General features: G+C 43.4%; 1 protein-coding gene across 1 annotated transcript; it reads right to left on the bottom strand.

Moving 5' to 3' along the window:
- Positions 1 to 2600: 2600 nt before the first annotated feature.
- Positions 2601 to 22973, bottom strand: DCUN1D3 (defective in cullin neddylation 1 domain containing 3). The gene is made up of 4 exons (XM_057380769.1): positions 22954 to 22973; positions 14471 to 14546; positions 9348 to 9878; positions 2601 to 7657 (listed from the first exon to the last, which is right to left on the bottom strand). Exons 3-4 carry the CDS (start codon positions 9776 to 9778, stop codon positions 7174 to 7176), a joined length of 915 nt encoding a protein of 304 aa, XP_057236752.1. The 5' UTR covers positions 9779 to 9878; positions 14471 to 14546; positions 22954 to 22973; the 3' UTR covers positions 2601 to 7173.
- Between the last annotated feature and the right edge of the window lie 504 nt (positions 22974 to 23477).

Genomic DNA, 23477 nt, shown 5'->3' with positions numbered 1-23477 from the left:
CCAGAAGCTTTGGAACATTTACAAGCTACAGTAGTCAGGATACATTGTGACTACAGGATTTTTTTTGTTTTTTTTTCTTTAAGGGATTGGTCATTTAAATATACAGAAGTACAATAATCTCACAGGTAAATGAATGGCAGCTTGGATTAGAAAAAGCACCAAAATATTTAATATACATCTGGCACAAATTTCACAAGAAGTCAGTAATGGACAAACCAATGTTTTGCTTATAAGAAAAGAAAAACCTCAGACTGCACTTAATGCTCTTCTTCCAAAAGGGACACAACAAAAACATTGCACTCAGGATTGCTATCAAGTAAAGACAACCTTCTTATCACACCCTACTTGCATTGTGCCTTAGATTGCACATTCCAGAAGAGGCTGTTTCCATTCTGTTCCAGACACCAACGGCGAGCAAAGTTTGATGTAAGAAAAGTAATTGTAAAACTACAAACCAGTTCAATAAACTGGGATTTGGTAGATGCGTTGTCCTAAAATTCTCCCACWTTTCCTCTAGATCAGGTTTCAAATTTGGCTGCATCTCCTTCAAATAAATACCCTACATGAAACAGAATTTACTTCAGCTGTTTTCAAGCCTTACATTTAYACAGCACTTGTGATGCTGCTGCCCAAAGAGGAACCAGGGGCTGCTCCGTGACACAACACATTCATCATTTCCCAGAGTCAGAACTGGTTCATTCGTACAGAGTTATCTCTTGGGGAAGTCTGAAAAGGCAAAACACATCCCTGGCACAAAGAAGGCAGAACTGCCCCTGCCCACCCTCCCTGCTCACTGAGAGCCCACTCTGAGAGCCCCCAGCCCATCAGGATCTGTGCTCAGCCGAGGCACAGGGACAGCCACACAAAGCTGCTCCTGGTTCTTCCTCAGTGACACTGAGTTACTCCTGGGGGAGCAAACACCACCAAAATGTGTTCCTTCCTTCCTTCCTTCCAGGCTGACCCCCACACAGCCCATCCAAGCCTTGTCTCATGCTCTCRAGAGCAGGCAGTGCAAACCCCAGAGCTCTGGCTCAGAGCAGAATCTGCCAGTCCCACCACAGCTCCTGGAACTGGAGTTACTCAACACTAACAGCACCAGGCCCTCCAACCCCCTCGCCAGCCCAGCTCTGTTAAAAACTATTTCAAACTTGCAGGTAAAAAAGCAAGTGTGTTTTTAAATAACTAYGTTTAGCGTGACTTAAAAAGTCACTACTTCAAAATATGGAGCAGCAATCTGTGAAGTCCTGTAACATTTMATCACCATGGGCTCCTCTGATCTCTGTGCAGGTTTGTCACCYCTGGTCACACTCCATGGGCCCAGAGAACAGCAAGAGGCAGCAGCTGYAACTGCATCAAATGCAACATTCAAGTAAACACGCTGGTTCAACAGCAGGCAACCTTTAGTCCAGATATCATTGACAAGGGCAAAAAAGAAACTCTTTACAGCACAAACACCAGAGATGGATCTTTTTTCCTGCGTGTGAAATGACATTATCCAAAAAGGGTGTATCTGAAGAGTGCAATTATGCAAAGATAGAAACTTATTAAAAATTAAACAAAAAACATTATTACCTACAGAACCTGTTGGGTTTTCAAAGACTGAGGATTGCAGTAGTAGCAAGGAACGGCTGCAATGTCAGTGATTTAAGGCAGGCTGTTAGGACAAGAAGGTACACGCTGCTTTACCAATTGTCTGAGTGTCCCCTGTTCTCCTGAAATCCGTGCTGCTCCTGACAGTGCACGAGCTCCCAGCCCAAAGCAGCCCTCACACTGCAGAATGCTGCAGCAATAGCTGCTCCAGCACCACACTACGGGGCTTTGCTGTGTCACAGTTTGCTTTGGGGAGGAAAGGAGGGACACAGGTACTGCACAGAAAGGAACAACCCCAATTAATGAACAGAGCTCAGCACCAAAGCCACTCCAGCACCTCCAGTTCCCTTGGGAACACTCCAGCTTTGCCAAAGCACCAGGGTTCTATCCTGAGCAGAGTTCTGACCTCAGGCAGGAAAAGGGATCAGTGTTGCCTTTACACTTGTGCAGCTCCATCTTTGCTGGCTGTWACAGGTCCAGTCCAACACGGAACAAAACACAGTATTATAAAGAAACATTGAAAGAAAAATACACTCATRGCACTGCATCAGGTGGGTTCCTAAAGCTTTTCAAGGGCAAATGAAAAGGCTGATGGCTCCTGTTGGGAGCAGCTGCTCCATCTCCCATCCCTGGCAGTGCAGGCACTGAGAGAGGAGGGGATGTGTGTGTGTGGTGTCAGGAACCACTGCAGTTCTGCTCCATCTCCCATCCCTGGCAGTGCAGGCAGTGAGAGGGGAGGGGATGTGTGTGTGTGGTGCCAGGAATCACTGCAGCTCTGCTCCATCTCCAATCCCTGGCAGTGCAGGCACTGAGAGAGGAGGATGTGTTTGTGTGGTGTCAGGAATCACTGCAGCTCTGCTCCATCTCCCATCCCTGGCAGCGCAGGCAGTGAGAGAGGAGGGGATGTGTGTGTGTGGTGTCAGGAACCACTGCAGCTCTGCTCCATCTCCCATCCCTGCCAGTGCAGGCACTGAGAGAGGAGGATGTGTGTGTGTGGTGCCTGCAGCCCCTGCAGCTCTGCTCTGTCTCTACTGCACTCCAGAAACAGCACCCAGAAAAACCAACTCTTGTTTGCAGCTTGACCCGACCCTTCCAAAGGGTCCTTTGCATACAGGTTAAACACAGGATACCAACAACCATGGCAAAGAGATAATACTTAACTTGGGTCAATTAAAAAAAAAATAGATTACTCACCCAGGCTTAAAGGATGGTAGCCTTAAACCATTCAAGTCTAAGAACAAGAGGTAGACAYACCTATGTAATTCATGGTGAAGGAGTTGCAGCCTTCCTTCTGTCTTACAATCTCATGAATTTCACTTCAGYTCACACTACAAAACCAAAGGTTCAATCTTCACTAGTCCAGAGAGAAAATGTTAACACTGGTGGGTTTGTTTGCACACAACAAAATCTGAGCAAGACTCTTTGCTTTAATACTTATTTGAAAAAATATGGTTTTCTCTATACTGAAGCACTACCCTGAAGAATTTTGAGTTTCAGGTTAAGTTTTAATATGAAAGGCTAAATTCACATGCACACACTTTGAGCAGAGTGGGCTCAAGGGAAGAACCAGGTGCCCAATTTACCTTCTAAAAAAGGATCACACTGCAGAACACAAGGCTGCAAGACCCAAAAACTCACAATGACTGTTATTTACTGAAGAATGGGAACGATGTAACCTCAGCCAAACAATATCACAATTGAGGCACCTATTAACTACATGGTGTTTCTATAACTTTGTTGGGCTTTTTTTTTGAAACAAGGCTTAGAACTGTAGGTACAATATTATGTTGACAGTGTCACAAAAAGTTTAAGGTCACTGGTCAGTGCATAGGTCTGGAACCATGGGTTCTTCAGGCTCTGAAGGACACAGAGGGACTGAAATACAAATCAGGCAGTGAAGCTGCTGCTGCCCCAGCCCCAGTATGGCAGGAGGGGCTGCATCCCCTGAGCCTCTCAGTCCTCAGCAAAGCTCAGCTCAGCTCTGAACCTGCTCTAACTTGGCTGAGAAGCTGTTCTGCTTCAGAGGCTGATCCAGATCTGCTGGGCCAGCCTGGGGGAGCAGCTCCCAACTGCCACAGCTTCAGGCATTTTCCTGTGCATTGCACAGTACTAAAAGCTGTAATTCTCCATGTAGAATAGCACCAGCAGCAARTAAACTCACAATTTGGTGTTCAATTCCAGCTCATTTCCTCGGTCATGTTTCACAGCCAGCTATGGGCAGGACCTTTCAAACCCTTACTTGAATCAATAGATAGTCTTTGACCTCAGAAATGCACTCATGCAAGTAAAAATTAGCACAATAAAGCCTCCAGTTGATCTGGAAACCAAATTTTAAAGGTGTTGCAAACTGTAATATGGTGCAGGTGTCAGTGTTTTATTACTAGGGACTAAAGTTTACAGGAGTTGTATTTCTTTGCATATAAGAGAAGGCAGTAAAATGCCACAGATTGTGGACATCAGACCASTTTTCCAGTATATTACTCTATCTACATAGTTATCTATAGTTATTTATCCCAAGTTGCAGCAGATTTACTACATGCATAAAGTTTCCTAATGCATAATCTAATTTAAAAAAAAATTAAACAGTTGCAATGGTTTCAAGGATTTCATCAGCATCAGTGCTCACTTACAGTCCCGTGCCCTACACAATGAAGATTTAAATTATATAAAAATGCAGAGTGAATGCATTTGGCCTGTTGCACAGATTTTCACAGTTTAACCATTAAACAAGTATATTTTGCCAGGCTCCAATATTAATCAGGRTTTCTCAGAATCACCACAAAGCCTYTGCCTCACCCCAGATCAGCAGCACTCCAAGGGAAGGTGGGATGGCCTCGCTCACTGCCCCAGAGCTGCACCTCAGCTTCTGCTTCTCCACTGCAAACCTGACACAGTCTGCTCTGCATTCTGCAAATGGCAATTAAAGGATTGAAATTAGGCTACAAATRAGTGATACTTTGCTAGACAGATCATTTGGCTATTTCTGCAAGTTCCCTGCCTGAGGTGGAGTTGCTCTGCCTGGCTGAAGCAGCAGAACAGGAGCAGAGCTGTCCCACACTGAACACATTGTGGGGCCACAGCCACCAGGAATTTCACAGCCTTTCCCACAGCAAAGCAGATTTTCCTTTCCTGTGTGTTCACCTCTGCCTTTAAAAAGCTGTGCTGCAGCTGACACATCCCAATGAGCCTGATATGCCACAGATTGATTTCCTCCTGCTGTCACATCCAAACACAAGATAAACCTTCCTCMAAGATCTCCAGCCCTCATCCTTTGGAGCTGCTGTTTGGTGGGGTGCAAATGAGAARCTGCCACCATCTGCTGTGCATGCATGCACTGCCTACCCTTTGGAATAGTTACTCTTCACACTCTGGACATTTAAAACTTCCTTTGGGGAAAAAAAAAGTGATGAACAAAATATTTAATAGCTGAATGAACSAAGAGTCTCAAACTTACAAATACAGTCTTCATTTACTATCAAATCAGTCTCCATTTGGAACTTTTCCTAACAAAGCAGCCTCTGTTGGGGAACTTATTTTAGTCTTTGAAAAATAACAGCACCAGCAAAAGTCTCACCACAAATCCAACAATTCCAGCACCAGTGCTTTGGCCTGCTTTGCTCACCGAACCAGAAAAGGGTTTTATGCTGAACWCTTTAGTGCCATGGAAGGTTAGGGCAGCAAGGACAAAGCTTTGGGTGCATTTACCCATAAAACAGCAAATTGAGGGCTCTCCTCCTGCAAAGGGACAGATCCAGCTGCACCTAAAACARCCACATTTGTTTTCCACAGCTTTTCTGCAAGCAAGAGCAGCATGGACCGTACTCTTCTTTTATTAGATGAAAGAGATGGTATCTGTGGCTTGTGGGTTTGTTTTTAAACAGTTTGCATTACCCACATTTTGGTAGTGATTTATGCCCTTCAAGCCAAGCTACTGCAGAGGCTGCACACCACAAAGCCATCCCAGAATTTGGGCAGATCCTGCTCCTCTCTCGTTCAAAGCATGGCATCCTGGACACAAACTCACCTCTTAAAACCTGTTCCCTTTAGCTCTAAAATCCTTCTATCACAGCAGCCATTAGATGCTATGGATGACTGCCCAGGCCTTTTTTTGTTTTGGTTTTGGTTCTTTTTCAGTTAAAGTTGGTTTATGATGCTGAAATGCAGCTCTTCAAATAAAAGGTGTGTAACAAAAGTATATCAAATTCAATAAGCCAGCACTTGGCTACAGAGAAAGCCTTGGCAATCAATCCTTTTACCAAAAGGTGTAAAAAAGTTGACATACTAAAATTAAAAAAGGTAGCATCAATAACCAAAAAAGTTTCAACCAGTGTTAATAAAACTCCCTTTAAGTCACAACAATTTTAACAGGCAAATAGTCCCAATACAGGCATTGTAAAATAATAAATTGACTCCTATCCAAATATTATCAAATCAGTCTAAAAATGACTCATCTACACTGTTGTCATTAAGAACACATGAAGAATTCACTTTGTCATCAGATGCCGATATTGTTGCTCCAGAAAGTGTGGAGTATTAACTGCAATTTAGCAATTAAACATAGGCTTTAAAAAATTGGTTTGTCAATATTAATGCAAAAGGTAGTTCCTTACATAGAAGTACTGTGCTTGCCAGACAAGTAAGGTAATACTTYAGGTATAAATCAAACAAATTAAAGCAGAATTATACCACAGTTTTCCTTGAAGACTTAGGATTTATGTGTTGCTTCTGTCAATGTTTAGCAAACTTAAGAAGCAGAACCTTTGGTTCTTTTAGTCAAGTAAAAATATTCTCATGWAACCACAAAAATACAACTTCCAGAGAAAATGGAAGTCCATCAACAAGTCCACTTTCAATAAAACTGAGGTAGTACTGCTCTTTTATTACATGAATGTGTAAAGAGATTTAGATACAAATCGTCATCTACCACTCAGTTGACTGACAGGTACAGTAATTTTATAAAACAATCCCAACATTGAGTTTGAAAGTCCAAAAAAAGGAATGATCTGGACTCATTCACTAGGAGTTAGCTCCAAATGGGAATTAGCCATATTACAAAAAGCTGTTGCTTATGTTGGTTTTCAGAGACTTATTACCCAGGATTAATGCATTTATAGTTAACACTGCTGTTCATCTTGGTATAAAACCTTAAAATTATTACAGCCTAAAATTTCAACAATGTAAACAGCACTACACACAGTACAGACCTGCCCTGACAGATGTAGTATGAAAAACTTAATCTGGCACTGTATAATTTAGCAATGTTAATTTAACCTAACTAAAAAGATCTACATTGTGCAAGAAGTATCAGACTTATTTATACTAATCTGAAGTCTTAAAAAAAAAAAAAAACAAACCCAAAAAACGCRTAACTGGTAGCCAGGGTCAAATATTTCAGGGCAAGAATAAGAGGAATAACCAAAATTAAGAAAGTGCCTAAAACATGATACAGCATTTTAGAGCCCTTTCAAAGACAAGGCAGAAAAAGGTGTAAAGTAGAAAAATCTGGAGCCTCGGTAATTTCCAGAAACATCCAGAGTTTACATTTCGTGAAGGGCAATGAGTTGTTTTTGTCAGTGCTGTTTGCTAAGTCTGCTCATCCCCACACAGCCCCTCTGTGTCCGAGCACAGAACACTTTGGGTCTCCTCTTCCTTTTTCCTTCGCTCCATTTCCCACTCCACAAAGGTGTCAAACAGACTCGGCCACGCCTCGTCCTCGCTGTAGTTGCTGAGGTCCGGTCCAATCACCTGAGTAAAATTTAGAAACATGTTCCACGTGTCCCGGGAGATTCCCTTGATTCCTGAGGGGTTCTTGATTAGGAAGTGTAACCACTGGTCCAAAATGGGGGGCTTGTTTTGGGTGAAGACTAATTTCCAAAGGGCAATGGCTATTTCCCGATGCAGCGACCGCTGTCCCTCTTCAGAGTCCAGGCCAAACTGAAAGGTGAAACGATAGAGATCCTTGAATTTATCCTCCTGCTTGGCTTCGTTCAGGAGGCTGGGGAACCTTGCACAAATGCCATCGATGCTGTCTGCGTTTATTGCTTTGCAGCCTTCAAAAAACTCCTTCCTGTCAAACAAAAGGAGAGAAATCAGAGAGAGCCCTTCCCAGCGACCTCGCATTTCCCAGCTCTGTTCAGCCCCATGGAATCCACCACGACCATCTGGACAAGATCAGGTGCACCCTCATCTTGTTCAGATTTTGGCAATGGAAACAGAGCCAGGACCAGGGAATTCACTGAGGCCTGGGGAACCACACAGAACCCCAGGTCTGCTGGGCATTGTGAGCATTTCACAGGTTCTGCTTTCTGAGTACTGAACACCTCCACACTCTGCAATGCCTTTCACATYAAAATGAGAATCTAATTTACCACAGAAAAAATTCAAATGTTTGAAATGAACACATTTAGCCCAGCTTGGTTCAGTTGTGCCCATGTCTCAATGCCCCTGCTCTGGATGAGCTGTTTGCAAGGGTCAGTACCAACTGGCCACGTGGGGAGAAGTTTAACTCCACTGTCTCTGTGCTCCTGAGCAGGTTTAACATCAGCCAGAAGTTCAGCCAGAGGATGGGCTGGAGGGAGGACAGGGATGGAGCAGTGCTCAGAACACACTGTGCTGCTTTCCTGCATGGAAAAGTCCATCAGCACCTGTACCATGGAGTGCACCCTTAAATGAAACCTCTCACCACTGCATTTGCCCTCTGCAAGGAAATTAAAATAATCCTGTTCACAAAACCCATGGGAGCTGTGCAGAATCACAGACACTGCTTACAATTCCTTTACCATCCTAGCAAATACCTGTGTTGTCAGCCTCCAGAAAATCCACATTTGCATTGCAGAGTAACTCATCCTTTTGACACACACCCACAGCCACAMAGACACTCTGAAGATGCTGTTCAGTGCACAGCAGAGGCTTGGGTCAAGGCTCTCAACACCAAAGTAATTYTGAAAGTTATAAGCTCAGTAAAAATAGGCAGCATTACTCAAACCAAGCTAGATAGACCAAAAAAACCAAAAAATTCCTTCTCTCCCAGCAAGTCCTTGCAGGCAGTGTTTACTTGCTCTTACCTGGACATGGCTATTCRAGCTGTTGCTTTTGGGTTTGTTTGAGGGCTTTGTGGGGTCAGTGTTTGCAGTTCCATTGTTTCCTGCAGCATCACACGTGCTGTCAGCCTGTGACTGAGCCCGTGTGCAGAAGGGCAGACAGCACTCTGAACAGCAATCCTGTCAGCCACAGCTGATTGATGAAACAGCTACCAGTGTCAAAACCCTCACATTTCCTTCTCTCTCTATGCTTTAACAGGATTACTCTTGCAAAAAGACATTAAGTGTTACACTAAATGGACAGGAATAATTCTGTCATTCTTTCAGACTGTTAACAGAGTTAGCAGCAATTACTAGAGAACCTCAAATTACTTTAAAGGAAAAATAAATTTCAGTGTCCAATTTCATCACCAAGACACTGGATATAGTAAATTGCTTTTGGCAAATCAAGAATAAATAACATCTGCAGCAGCTCACTGCACTGCTCATCACCAGCAGCATAATGGCCAAAACCATATCTTCTGAAAGCCACTGTGAGTGGAAGGGGAAAAGAAGAGGATACAAAGCTTACCTTCTGCAATGGGAGGAATGAATTTGATCAAAATGCAAGTGTTAGAAGAAAAAGTGAGTGAAGCTACTGAGGCTGTCTCTCCAACACAGTGCTGACAGGATATACTTTAACATATGAAAATAATTACAAGTTCTGCAAGAACTAACCTTGTAAATTTGCACATGGTAGCAGCCTGGAATTTCCAAGCCAAAACTAGTACTTTAAATTCAGTGGGATCAACACAGAGGTCATTGCAAAATCGTTCCATTCCTTCTTCCAGTATGGCATCTTCCCGCTCGTCCTTGTACCTCCTGAACAACTCCCCAATCTTTTGAAGAGAAGATTCCTCTGCACTGCACACAGAGTCTTTCTTTGTATCTCCAGCAAAGGTGGGGGGCTGGCTGGACTCTACAGCAGCATCTGTTTTCTTTGTCCCATTGACAAGAATGTCTCCCGAAAGCTTCCCGCAAGCCGAGCCATGGTCGTCTTTGTGCACTGCACTTCTCTTGCTGTGGGATTTGCTGCCAGAGTCTCTTTCCCCGTTTTTGCTGCCCAGGGTGGAAGAAGGGTTCTTGCACTTGGTGACACACTGGCCCATGGTGCTGGCAGCCCAGCTCTAGCGCCGTCCCCTGCCCTTGAACACCCTCGCAGCTGCTCTTCAGCACATCTCACCATGCCATTRGCAGCACTCAGCTAACCTGCAAAACAGTTCACAGTCAGATTGCTGCCTCTCCACAAAGAATAGCTGAAGTATCAAATGTGGAATAACACTTGCCATTAAGTGACTGACTTCAGGATATTTCAGTTTTGAGAACTGAAAAGRAGCAGTGTACACAAGGCTGGCATATGCCATAAATTTCAGGCTGTTTTACCTAGAAATCAATGCAGCTCACTCAGTGGCTGCAGTATACTAACGGGTCCTAATAAAGGAAATTCCTAAAATTCTTACTGCAGCATAGGTTACAAAGAGGTTGATTCATGTACAGGCTTCATCAAGACAGACTACTCTAACCCAGAAATATTTTAAAGGACATAGTTTTTAAAAGCATACTCGCAATTTATATATGGAATATAAAGCACTGAAACAAAGTGGGGAAGGAAGGATGGGGACACAAATGGGACAAGCTGGGAGAAACCTAAGCATTGGGTTAGACTGCACCTTCAGCAAATCAGCAAAAGAAATGAGGGGGAAATGAGGGGCTCTTGGCTGGTTTTTGGGAGGAGGCGAGACAGTGGAAGTTGTGTGTTTGTTTTTAAACAGCCTGGAATCTAGGTTTTTGTATTCAAAACATTCACAGTGTTTGCAGAAAGGAGGCAACACTTTTAATGCAAGAGGGTGTTGAGGAATTGTTCATTGTTTCAAGTGGGCTCCTCCCTTCAGGTAAGGAGACAGACAAGGGAGGGGGCCCTTCTTAATGRAACTGCTTCAGACAGACACACATGCAGATAAGAAGTAGTAATTCCAGTTCAGAGAGGGTTATTTTAAAATAAAAATTAAAATGCCAAAATTATTTCATCATACTCTCTTTTTATAAATCACAAAGCCCTGCATATTTGGAAAAGATATTTTACCCCCAGAAAAGGGCTCTCCAATAGTCCCTGCTAAAACCAAACTAACACTGACAGTGCCCTATCAGAGAGCAGCCACACCATGGACACTCCATTTCTCAGAAATGGCAGCTCCAAGAAAGCAATTGCTTATCATATTCCTCCTTTACCCACTTATTTGCACTTCACCTCTGCTGGCAGTTAGGCAAAAGTTTCAAACATAAAAACTGGGCTTGTCTTGACTTTGTGTACAGCTTCCAGTTTAGAAGCAGAACAAGAAAGAAGAGAAATAAAAATTAAAAAAATAAGAAATACAATAGCTGTCATGGCAGTTTTCCTGTATTCTTTCTTGGGCAAAGCTTTACTGAGACTGAACCCCTCTTTTAAGCTGTAAGCCAACAGCAGCAACAAATACAGATAAATTCTCAGATATTAGGATTACAAACATAAATCTTCTCTCAGCCATTATACCTGTTTTGACARAACAGCATGTGTGCAGCTTCATAAGCAAAAAAAAATTTGCCAGTGCAACTACAAGAGCCAAGATGTTTGAGTACCTGGCTTCCCTTCCCCTTCCCAATCCCTTTTCTTCAGCATAACCCACACAAAACTAACAAATACCTATTTTGAAGCAGCCAAAAGAACAAACCTATATTCTTGCATCACACTGCTTTAAAGATGAAGTTTTCWGCATCATTTTTATAGGCAAACAAATGATTTAATGTATTCAAAAAATGCATAATAATTTGTATTCTAAAGGATTCATAAAAATCCAAAAGACAATTTCAGTGGTCCTCAGTACTTCACAGCTCTGTGAATTGCAAAGCACAGCCTGGCACTGATTTCTGCACTGCCAGGTGCCTGAGCAGCATCATCCTCTCCAGTCTACACCAGTCATTATTTCATTACACCAAAACAAACAGGATATTAGTAGGCAGAGTAAAAACKGCGTGGTGATTAACTCCCACATAGCAGCTTTCCCCCCCTCCTCATCKTTAAATTCATCAGAACTCAAATGCTCAATCTACACTAATTATTGTTYTTCCATCAGTTTCTCAGARGCAGCTAGCACCACAMTGGACAAATTTTTTAGAGAAAAGCATGCAGGTAAAAGAACAGAATAAAAAAATCCTGTGTACAGTCTAGTATTAGAGTTTAAAGCAGAGTTTAGGAAGTACAGAAAACTTTCTGCTCAAAGATGTAACAGAATTTATCAGCTACTAGTGATTTGGAACAGCTTTTCCCCTATGGGAAGTTCAGGAATGGCTGCCTATTAGCAGACAGTACTTTCCTCTAAAGCAGCCAAATCACACACATCATAATTGACACATTAATCCAATTCACCCGAGGAATCCCAATTTAAAGGTTTGTTTTTTAAAAAAGGCAGTTTGCAAGACTGACATACTGTGTCCATAATTTCCCTAATACAAGTGACTCGTGCTGTCACGCTTCCTATGCAACAGCTTGTATTAATGATGGTATCAATCTAAAGCTCAGCTTGTGATGTTGTGATGATCTAATGTTCAGAGGGATGAAACTGATGGCTTTTAAAGTCATTTGTCACAAAAAAAGCATCACAATACATAGAGAGATCTGCCAGCATTATTACACACCTGTATGTAAGGAAGTGTYCCACGAGCAGTTTGTAAAACCAAGCAAATCTGGCAGCATTAATCCCTGGAGAGCATGTTAACCACCTCCCTCCCATCACACCCTCTAACAAACACATTTTCTAACAAACACATTTTCTGTAGTGCCACTTGCCTTGCACAGAGCTGAGTGCTGCTCCTGAACAGCCACTGCTGGGCACTGCTCCTCCCTGCAGGAACAGAGCTCTCCTTCCTCCTCCCTCTTTYCAGAGCACAATCCTACTCCTCATCAACAAACACCAGCAGATACTGATGTACAATTGCTGCAATTCCTCGCTTTTCTTCTACATGAAACTTGATGCCATGTGCCAGATACTTAGAAGCATTCTACCCCAAAAATAGCAAAACAAGCTTGGGGAAAAAAAAAAAAAATCTCCAGCCTGCATCCGCTGGCAGCTTGTGCATGTATCTGGTTTTGTAAGAGAAGCCTTTTGGCACTCCATCAGTTACCCTTTTGTAAATGGCCTTGGCTGAGCTGGATCCACYTCACTAAGCAGTCACCTCCGCTTCCTCCATGAGTCAGGTTTCAAGGCATGGAAGGAACAGGAGCCTCGGAAGGAGACAGAACAAGTGGGAGAAGCGGCCCTTTTGTTAAGGAAGGCTGGGGAGAGGATCTGATTGCAGCAGGAGCTGCAGTGATCCAGAGTTCAGGGACTGGGGAGAGCAGCACTCTCTCCAAGGTGAGCAGAGCWGAGCTTTGGCTGCAGAGCAAACCAGGACTTACAGGGACATTTCTGCCTGCTGCAGCAACAACTCCAAGTATAAAGTTCTCCTGTGCCCAAAGGTTACACTGGAGTGGTGGCAAAGCACCAATTCCCAGAAGGATCAGCTCCCAAGAGCAAAATTACTAAGAGGCTTGTACAGCAAGACATAAAAGGCAGCAGTGACTGCTACTTTTGCCATTCTACTAAAAAGGATCAAAATTCAGGGCTAAGGTTGGAATGTGCTCAGCGCTCCAGGATGCAGYGCTCCCAAAGAAATCTATTACTCAGAAAAATATTGAGCAATGATCTCCAGTACATATGAATCACCAAGCTGCCTGTGAGGCCATCTTCCACATCACAGGAACTGCAAAGCAGAGATCCACAGCTCTGCACCTTTCAGAAAGGAGTCAGCAGCTGGGAACACAGGAGATGAGTGCTGCTGAGTACAGCCAGCTAAGAAAAGTCACCCTCTAACCACAAAGGATGTGCAGAGCCACACGGCCCCACACATTCAATAAAAACCTAGAGAAGAATACAAAGGCCTTGGCTAATGCGTGATGGGGCTTTTTGATTTGGTGGGGGGTTTGTGTGGGATTTTTTCCAAGTGCTATAAGGAATTTGGAGCATTGTTTTTCCCATTTTCAAGTGACCRGACCACACATAACCCAAAATTTGAAGGGAGCAAAACTCTCAATCATACAGCACACCATGGCACAATTAAAAACAGCAGCACTGAGGTCAGGGAGAGCTGGCAGGAGCAGAGAAGATGTAAAGGAGATATTTAAGTAACCCTGTATTTTTCCTTCATGACTGATGTTATTGTAGTAATAGAAATTATTGGATATGTCCAGAGAATAGCAAGCAAAACAAGCATCATGCTGTTTAATAAAGTGTTGCATCACAAGGTATTTATAATGAGCTTCAAAACACAGGAAGTATCAAGAGAGTAGAGGAAAAAAACTTTCCATACATTCAAGAAAACCACAAAGACAAATTTAGGAAATCTCATAACAAAAGGGGAGACAGCTCAGCCAACCATTAAATCCCTTTCCAAGTAGCATTTCACTAGCTAAGGCAAAGAAAACATTGCTAGAGCTTAACTAAGCCTCAACCCAGCCTCAGCTTTTCACAAACACTTAAGCATAGTCTGTAAGGATTTTACAGAATTCCACTATGCTTTATGTACCTTTTAGRGGACAGGGATGCATGACTTTTTGATTTTGAAAATAGGGAACAGCAGCATGGATGCTGTGTGTGTTCCCAGCTCTGAACACACACACTGAGCTTCCCTTTGGGGAGCACGAGAGGATCAGTGCTGAGGCAGAGACAATCACTGCTCTAAAAATTGTGCTGGACAAGTGATCTTGTAAGCAAACATCTCATACTTACAYAGTTTCAGCTACACAGGGAATCATTCCACTAGCTTCACAGCTTCCTTCAGGCTCCCTGGCTTCCACATAGAATGCTGGAAGACAAAAAGCATTTGGAAGAGGCTGTGAAAACCATGAAATGCACCAAATCACTGAGGACCAACTGTGTATTTAATAAAACCCTCCATTTGTTCAAAGAGTCATTTTATAAAAAAACTACTTCACTTTTTTGACTTATAAAGTCGCATTAACACCATTAACTCTGCACTGCCATATAAAGCATAGAACAGATACTGAAAACAACAGACAAATTCACATTTGTTATGAGTAAATACAGACTTCCGGATGCTTTTCTGACTTTCAGCATGGGAGAGTTAATTCCTCATTTGATGCACTCCAAGCAAAGCAGAGGACATGCTATCACTGTCACTGCATGTTAGCTGAGCACTGTTTAATCTGTGAATGCCAGACAGCTGCTACCTAGCAAAGCATCCTTTGGGTCTGCAGAGCAATTCTCTTTTTTCATTCTCTAGCACATTCTTTTCCATGTTTGTTTTCCCATGTTCAGTTGAGCTGGCTCAATTTGGCCTCCCTTCCATTCCCAGCTCTGCTGTAAAACCAGGAAGCTCTGAGAGAAGGTGACAGACAGAGGTATGTCTGGTTTGTGCAGGGAGAGCACAACTGCAGYCCCAGTCAACACCTCTGGATCTGATCTAGAAGGAAAACACAACAAACAAGAAATCTCTGGCAAGGYTCCCCTGCTCTACTGTACTAACAGAAACACAAAAACATCTCATTTTTACAGCTCTTAGTACATCCAGGGAGAAGACAGGTGATCAAAAAGCTGCCTTGCTGAATACTTACCTTTTACATGAGATTTACTTCTTAGGGAACAAGTAGGAACATTCACTTCTTCAGCACAAAGAGGGGAGTGAATGCAGAAAGACAACCATGAAACAAGGTCTTATCACACATGCCAGTCCCCACATGGTTTTTCCCCAAACCTGAATCCTCTATATGGATTAGGAAAATTTGACTGACACATAAAACCTAGTTCAGACCAAAGCTGTTGTTTTAAAAGCCCTAAACGTTTCTAAATGCCTGGAAACTCTGGAGTGGTACTTTCACTCACATACACATGTTTTTGCTCAGCTGCCTCTTTCCATAGCTGTGTCTGAGTCCCCTGGGACCCTGCTCTCTGAGCACTCACATGAGGAGCAGCACAGGCCCTCCACAGCTCAGCAGCTTTCCCAGATGGGAGAGCAGACCCTTCTCACCAAACTCAGCCTYCTTTGCTCCCCTGGGGGAATCAGCAGCATTGCTTCCCTCTTCAGGAGGCACAAATTGAGAGGATCAGCTCTACATGTGAAAACTTTCACTGTGCAGTTCAGAGTTCCAGCACCAAAGCACAGGGGCACAAGTGTTACAGCATAAACCAAATTTCAGTCCAAGTCAGCCCCTTATTGAAACTGCTTATTCTGAGACTCAAGCTGCATTCAACTGTCTCAGCAGAGTCCTCTGAGTGCAGCACAATGGCACATGATGGACTGAGGAGCCCTGAACACAGCTCACCACATCCCTGACCAARAGTCACTCTGATCTGCTCCACACCACTGCTGCACAAATATATTTATGTAAATTTACCTAAGAGGAAGTCTGTAAGCAGGAAAGTCCTGCTGCAATTAGTTAACATGAATTATTAGTTTGTGAGTCTCCCCACAGCTGAAGAACCTTTCAATGAATTRCAGACAGGTTATAGTTTTGGAGGCAGACACGTGAGAATTTTATCATTCCATTCCAAACCAGCATAACAAGCTAATTCTGATTAACCTCAGTTTGAGCTTTGGAAACAAAGGTGCTCAAACTGGGTAGAATTTGTCTCTACAGATACTACACAGAGTAGAAGCTAATTACACAGGCACCTGAAAAGGCACCACACAGAGTTCTGGCTGCCCCTTGGCAGAGGGCAAACCAAAGGCAGGCAGCAGTGTGCTGAAAGCCTGAATACCTGCTCAAATGAGAACTGGACTTATCTGAGAAACGCCAGACTGGAAAAGCTTAACTACTCTGGAAGGGAAGAGAAGGGCAGGCACAAAAATACAAAAAAAAAAAAAAATAAATCCAGGAACAATCTCATGATATTTACAGTCCATAATGTTGGGCCAGATCTCAGGGCCAAGAATCAGAGCTATCACCAAATCTCTTCCTAGAGGAAGCCCTCCAGTSACCAGGATGCAGGTAAAAGTCTCTTAACAACCAGCTGAGCCTCAACTTGCTGTGCTGCCCCTCTGACACCAAAAACTTGCTCACCAAGRGAGATTTTTCCACTCAAGACTGGGCAGAAGAAACCTCCTTTCTGTACTTTTGGAGAGTACCTGACTCTGCATGCACTCATGGAGCATGACACCACATTTCATGCTCAAAGTCCAACAAGCACTCTTAAGAAAAAATGGAACAGATGTTTCAGATCTGTAGATCACTGTGTGCAGCTAATTGTGTGGCTTCAGAAAAAATTAATAAAAAGATGAAAAATTAGAGAGAGATAGAGAGACTAAAAGCAGCTKACTACATTTTCTTAAGGAAGACACTTTCCCTAAGTAGCTTTTCCAGCAAACACACATGCCTCATCCTTGAACCCTTCCCTTCACATTCTCTAACCACACAATACCTTACTTACTGATTACTTCTCATTGTTTTTCCATTTGGCCCCATTAAAAAGTTTTCAATTGTTTCCTATTATGTGCTTCATCTTACTTTATTAGGTGGGTGGGATGATTTGTTAGGATTATTGTATTTTCAAAGAACAAACCCAAGTCCAGTTAACTAAACAGAAGTTAATTTTAGAAGGGTGCCTTCAGGTGCTCTTGTAATGTAAATAAATTAATGAACTATTTCATGCAGCAGCAGTACTTGTTTTGAGAAGTCTATTTAAGCTATGAGCAAAACAATGGGCAGAGGGGAAATCAAGACAGCCAAACAACAGGGGTGTTCAAGATGAAGCCATCAGTTTTCAGTAAAGCTGAAACAAGAACCCAAATCAGATTCCATCCAGTTCCCTACTGGGACATACTCAGACACRAACAAACTCATTTATTTCACCACACATATTTCAACTACCTTCAAAAAACAAAGGTTTAGTCACTGAGCAATTAATCTTCATCCATTTAAAAACTATCAATATCCCCCTCTTCCTCAAGATCCTTGTCAAAGGCCATACAAGGTCCAGCATATACAAAAAAACCCAATCTTCTAATGAGAGTTTGTGTGATTTTCCCCCTTTCATGTGCAAAGGGTTGTCAAAGAATAATCCTTCAGTATTTTTCCAGGGTACACTGTAACTTTTGCACAGCATGACAGACCTTTAACACCTCGCTGTGTACTATGAATAATTAAAGCAGCTCATGCCAGGGAAGAGCTACTCTGTGCTGACATAACCAGTTCACATCTCTCCAGCAAAACTGCAGATTATGGCACCAAAAGAAACCACRGCCCCGGGGTATTTGACAGAGATGCATCCCACTGAAAGCACCTGAAAGTAGCTGCGCTACAAATATTTACCTTACACTGGCTCAATCCATTCCACAAATGAACCTTTAYGGAAAATTGCAACTCTCTGCAGCCAAAGCAGAATAACTTTGAAAAACCACCTCGCTCTACAATCTACCCAGCAATGGAAAGAAAAACATTTACTTTTAAACCGAGCTCAGTGTGCACAGATTTTCTTTTACAATGAGTTCAGCTATCAGAATTCACCTTGAAGTGCCTGAGGTGTCTTCACTCATTACATTCAGCTGAATATAATTCAGGTAGATATCAAGTGACTACTGCAATAACAAGATATGCTTTAAACTAATTGCAGTAAGTGAATAACTTCATACTTCTTATGCTTTCAACAATGAAGAAAAGACACAGTCACACAGAAAAAAGGAAGCCCTCCCAGCAGCTCTGGCTAGCAGTGTCCCTTCTCCAGCAAAAAGCAGCAGTGAGAACAGTGACCCAAACAGCACCAAACACTGAAGGGACAAGAACTGAGAGTTAAAGACAAGAGAGACAAGAGCCAGACCCCCTCACCAGATCTCTGTTGGCAGCAGATGCTCCCAGGGAGTTTACAGAAGGCCTGCTRGCCATCTCAGTGAGTGCAGCACAGTTTACAGGCTGCCAGCCAAAAGAATCACTCMCTGCATGCACTTGTGGAGGAACTTCAGTACCAGCTGACCACRTAAATACTGGAATCATATCTAAGTTATGCACAACAAATTGTTTTAAGTGAAAGCACTGACATGTGAAAGTGCCTTAAGWGCAGATGCTTGGATTTTTGAACTGACTGCAGTTTTTAAAGCAGAAAATATAGGGAGCCACCTGCAGCAGCCCTAATTCTCTCTCTTGATTTGAGTCCCAACTTCCCCACTGCAGTGAGCAATACCAACATTTCCCACTGCCCAAAGGATGCTGCAGTATTTCCATGTTAACTSCATGAGCAGCTTCAAAGGAGCTCCTTTGAGTACTTGAACTTGGTCATAGCTGTAACMGAGACTCTGGGCTCTCCTCGRGAARTCTGGTGGCAGCTTCAATCAACATRAACATTTTTAAAAAGTTTTCACATATCCTTGATYTCACTTGACATCCCATGCCCTGCAAGAGTCCAGGTGAGCAGGTATCCATCCTGTGCCTCATGAGCCATAATCACTAACTCCAAGCACAGGTAACTGCTGKCTCTGAAYMCATCAGACCTTTGGCACTCCAGGCYRCCCATTTATGCACTGATCCAGAATACTCCAGCCTTTCTGTACAGACTCACTGGCAATGAAAATGTTGGACAGTCAGCAGGTGACCAAAACCAAGAGCTACAACATTTGTATTTGTGACTCTATTACTAAGCTACACATGCCTCCCATAATCATAGGTGTTAAGATGATTTTCTCCCTCCCTTGACATTTTCAAACAAAAGGGTAACACTGACTGTATTAAAAGTTTCAAAGTTGCAGGAGGAAAAGCTTTACACAAAAAAAAAAAATCAAAGAAATAAAAACTGTCACTTTCTGCTACTACATGGATGCAAAAATAAGACTGGTGTATTTCAGGAGCACAYAATCCTTTTGGTTCAAAAAAACCCACTTACATTCAGGAAATAGGAAGAGTGAGACAACAAACAACYATGACTGTCATACTGTCTCTGGCAGTCTGACTTTGTGGGAATAACAAACTGTGACAGGAGGTCAGGAACAGCATTCTCACATTYTGCAAAGTAAGTTTTGTCTTTCACAAAACACATGCTGTAGACAGAGCAGCATTTATAACCATTCTTTCTGAGACAGAATATTACAGTAGCTTATTCTTTTTGCTGGAATCCTGTCTCACCACCTATGCTTTTGTTGGTTTCTCTACAGTATTCCTGCTTCTGTGAAAGAGTTCTTTAATATTTACATCTAAGTAGTCCCTTAACAGTCATTCTTCTAGCAGCAAAGCATTTCAGTTAAATAACCTTTAAATAARATCCAGATYTTCTGCTTCCTCTAARATGYAGATYATTGGACCAGAGAGCTGCCCCCCAAGACACATGGATAAAATGGAGACCTAAATGGGTCAGTTCTCAGATTCTCTTTTAGGCTTTGATTCCCCGTTTGCTCTGTTATGGTCAGCACTGAGATGAGAATGTAGAAAACATCACCCCAGTATCACACCAAAGCCACAGTGACCAGGAGCACCTCCTGATGGCACCACAAAGAACACTGGCATTGCTCCAGGAAAATCAGAGCTCCCCTGGATTTGCCAACCCCACCTCCAGGGCTGTGATTTGCTCTCCCCCAGCCCATCAGCTCAGGGAAGGGGAAGCCAAGGTGCACTGAGCAATGGGAGCACCCTGCAAGTCTTGGCTTTGCTGATCACTTCCTGGGAAGGTTTCAACCCAATCTGTAATTACCTGACTCAGGAGAGAGTCAAAAGAGAGGGGGGGAGGAGAAAAGAGAGATCACTGACAGTTTCAAAAGACACACTCGAGACAAGTCAGTGTACTGAGAAAATCTGCACAGACAGTTTACTTGTGTCACATGTTTACAGGGGTAAATTGCACTTGGCACTTCACCAGACTGCAACATTTGCCTTGAAATTACCATTGTYTCAAGTCGAGTTACTATGTCATTACTGCTGGGGAACTCAAGAGTCAAGCACACAATTAATCCATGTCACCAATGCAGATAGTCTGCAAAACAYTACAGCCATTAATCTAGTATTTTTTAAAAGGAGGAAGGGGTATGAGACAAAAGAACTCACTAGACTTCCAGTAAGCAGAAGACAAAGCCTGTTAGTCAGAGGCAGAGAGAGGAAAGGAAGGCAGCGAGATAAGATGCAGACCCCAAGGGAGAAGCAGCCAAAGAGCAGGAGCCCAGCCAGGGAATTCTGATGAAGCCCCTTTATCCTCGTCCCTCGAGTGTTTATAGATTGTTCTTTCAGTCTTCCAAGAACTCTGRCTACCAATCTTCAGCTTCTTCTGTATTTTTAAGTATGAGAATGAAACAAAAGACTGTTTTTCTAACATCCCATGCCTCTATTTTTATAGTCTCTTCTTACTCAGAGCAGAGTTTTCCTGTTACATTCACGTACAGACCCATGTGCCTAGTGGAACAATAACATTGTTTCTGCAATTTGCAAGTTCCTACAAACTGCCAGAACCCCATCATGATGGATTTTACAGTGCTCCAAGGTTCTAAGTTAAATTCACCAACATTTCCTTGGCATCAATAAAGAAAATCAAAGTGTGGAACACACCTGAGCAGTGCTGGATCACTGTCACTCCTTCTGACCTGCAGCCGTGCATCTCTTTGTCCCCAAATCAGCTGTTCTTTCTGCCAGGAGGAAATGCAATGTAGAATAACCCTGCCTGTCCCCTCTCCTTCCATCCCCTTTCCAAATGCTTCATCCCCCACTGCCCCTACACACACACACACACCACACAGGAGTCTTCCTGTTCCTTAGGCTGAACCAAACAAGCAGCAGAACCGAGCCTTTTCTGAACCACTCACAAATTTGTCAGAGCACAGCTCAGAAGTCTGTCAAACTGTCTGGCAGTCCTCCTTGCTCAGTGTATACTCCTTCAATTAATTTCACTGACATGTCTTCCAAAASAACTGTTCTCAGTTTTCTCTCAAAACCACTCCTTCATCTGATGACCTCTTTCCAATACAATTCATGCTAAATGGAAGCAAGATGTAATTATTAATGAATTTCCAAGATCAATTAATGATAAGAACTAGTGACACAAATCAGTGAGAATTTGCTATGAACACAACAACATTCAACTTCAATATAAAACAAGAAACCGTGCAGGAAAGTCACCTAAGCCAGAGCTGAAGATCCAGAAGCTGATTACACTCATATTGCAGCCTGTCAGTCTCACAAAGAAAGCAACCAAGTACAACCAAAGCTGTAAGTTCTCCTGCTATTAGYTTTGTGACTTTTTTAAAGAATTACAGTCATTCATGTCCACATACAAGTTGCTATTAGGAAATAACCAGTTTTAGAAATCATTAAAAGAGCTGATATTTACCGTAAGTTTGTAGAGCCAGTTGCACTTTGCAAATCTGAACTAATTCAACACAGATCCCAAGCTCTCCTTTTTCTGCTGATGTGCAGCAAACCTTTGCTTTAGTCTGAGCTGCCTTTCATGTCCGTGAATGTTTTCCACAGACCACCATGACACACCCATGTGGACAAGACTTTAAGGTAAGGACAGATTACAGAATTGACAGGAACATGAGGTCAGATCTCTTCACTTTGTGAATTACTTTCTTCAGTAAAGGGACTGTGTTTCCTTTTCTGAGGATTAACTTTCACCAGGGAAACATGCAGCAGTGTCCAGACACACTCAAGGGACACTTCCCATTGCTGTAGCCCAAATAAAACACTAATATCACAGCTACACATTAACTGCTTAACAGAGAGGGTTTAAATACAGAAGAATTTATTCAGATTATGTCCTTTGATCAACTGTTCCCTCAAAAAAGAAACACCAGGCCATTGAGGCCTGTGATTTTCAGAAAGGTAGGACAGTTCTGTGATGTTTTTTGTACAGCTATACCCTCTTTTTCTGAGAGCACTTAACTCATTACTTTTGTTTAATTATGTGACAGACACTGCCATTCAAAAAAAGTTACCAGCTGCAGATCAATGCTGTATTCTGATCCTTGGCATCAGCCCGTTCAGTTATCAATGTAACATTTTGAAGGGCAGCATATCAGCAGTGTTAACTATTTAAAAGATAATCAATGGTTCTTTCCAGCAACCACAGCACTGATAGGAAAGGCATATTCTTCTAACCAATATTTGCTCCAAACACTGATTATGCAAGTTATAATTTAAGTTGCTATGAGKAGCTTATTAGTACCAGCACAGCCCCAGAGAGTGATTAAGGCAGATTGCAGCTTCACAGGAAGGGTAAACACACTCAGGGGAGGGAGGCAGAGCTGAGGCAGGAAGAGAAGGGGCTGTGCAGATAGCAAGAACTACCTTGGAAATAAATGGCGTTGCAGTTTATTTCTCTGTGTTTCTGCTGAAAGCACTGCCAAGGCTCAGGCTGTATCGCGACACGCGAGCAGGCTGGGCAGGAGCGCACCCGAACAAAGCAAAGCCCGGCCCTGGGGCTGCGGGGCCGCCACAACGACCGTGAGGAGCGATCTGCGACCCCGCACACGGCGCACCCGGAACGGAAAAAATCACCAGAACCAAAGCCAGGGCGAGGCACGGGGATCGGTGTGGGGTGGGATCGGTGTGGGGTGGGCTCGGCCCGGCGGCACCGAGAGCTCCCGGAAAGCGGGGCCGGAGCCGGCAGCACTGCCCGGAGCACTGCCCGGAGCACTGCCCGCACTCCCGCCGCCTGTCCCGCCTGTCCCGCCTGTCCCGCAGCGCTGCGGCTCGGGGAGCCCTGCCGTGAGGGGGCGGCGGCGCGGGGCTCCCCGAGCCCAACCGGCCCTGGCGGGGCTGAGCAGCAGCGCGGCGCCCCCGGAGCAGCCGGGCCGTGCCGAGCCGGGCCG

The sequence above is a fragment of the Malurus melanocephalus genome, unplaced genomic scaffold, assembly GCF_030028575.1.
Source record: "Malurus melanocephalus ecotype Western Australia unplaced genomic scaffold, MMel_1.1 scaffold_471, whole genome shotgun sequence".
Classification (NCBI taxonomy): Eukaryota; Metazoa; Chordata; class Aves; order Passeriformes; family Maluridae; genus Malurus; species Malurus melanocephalus.
This window is presented reverse-complemented; position numbering and strand designations above follow the sequence as displayed.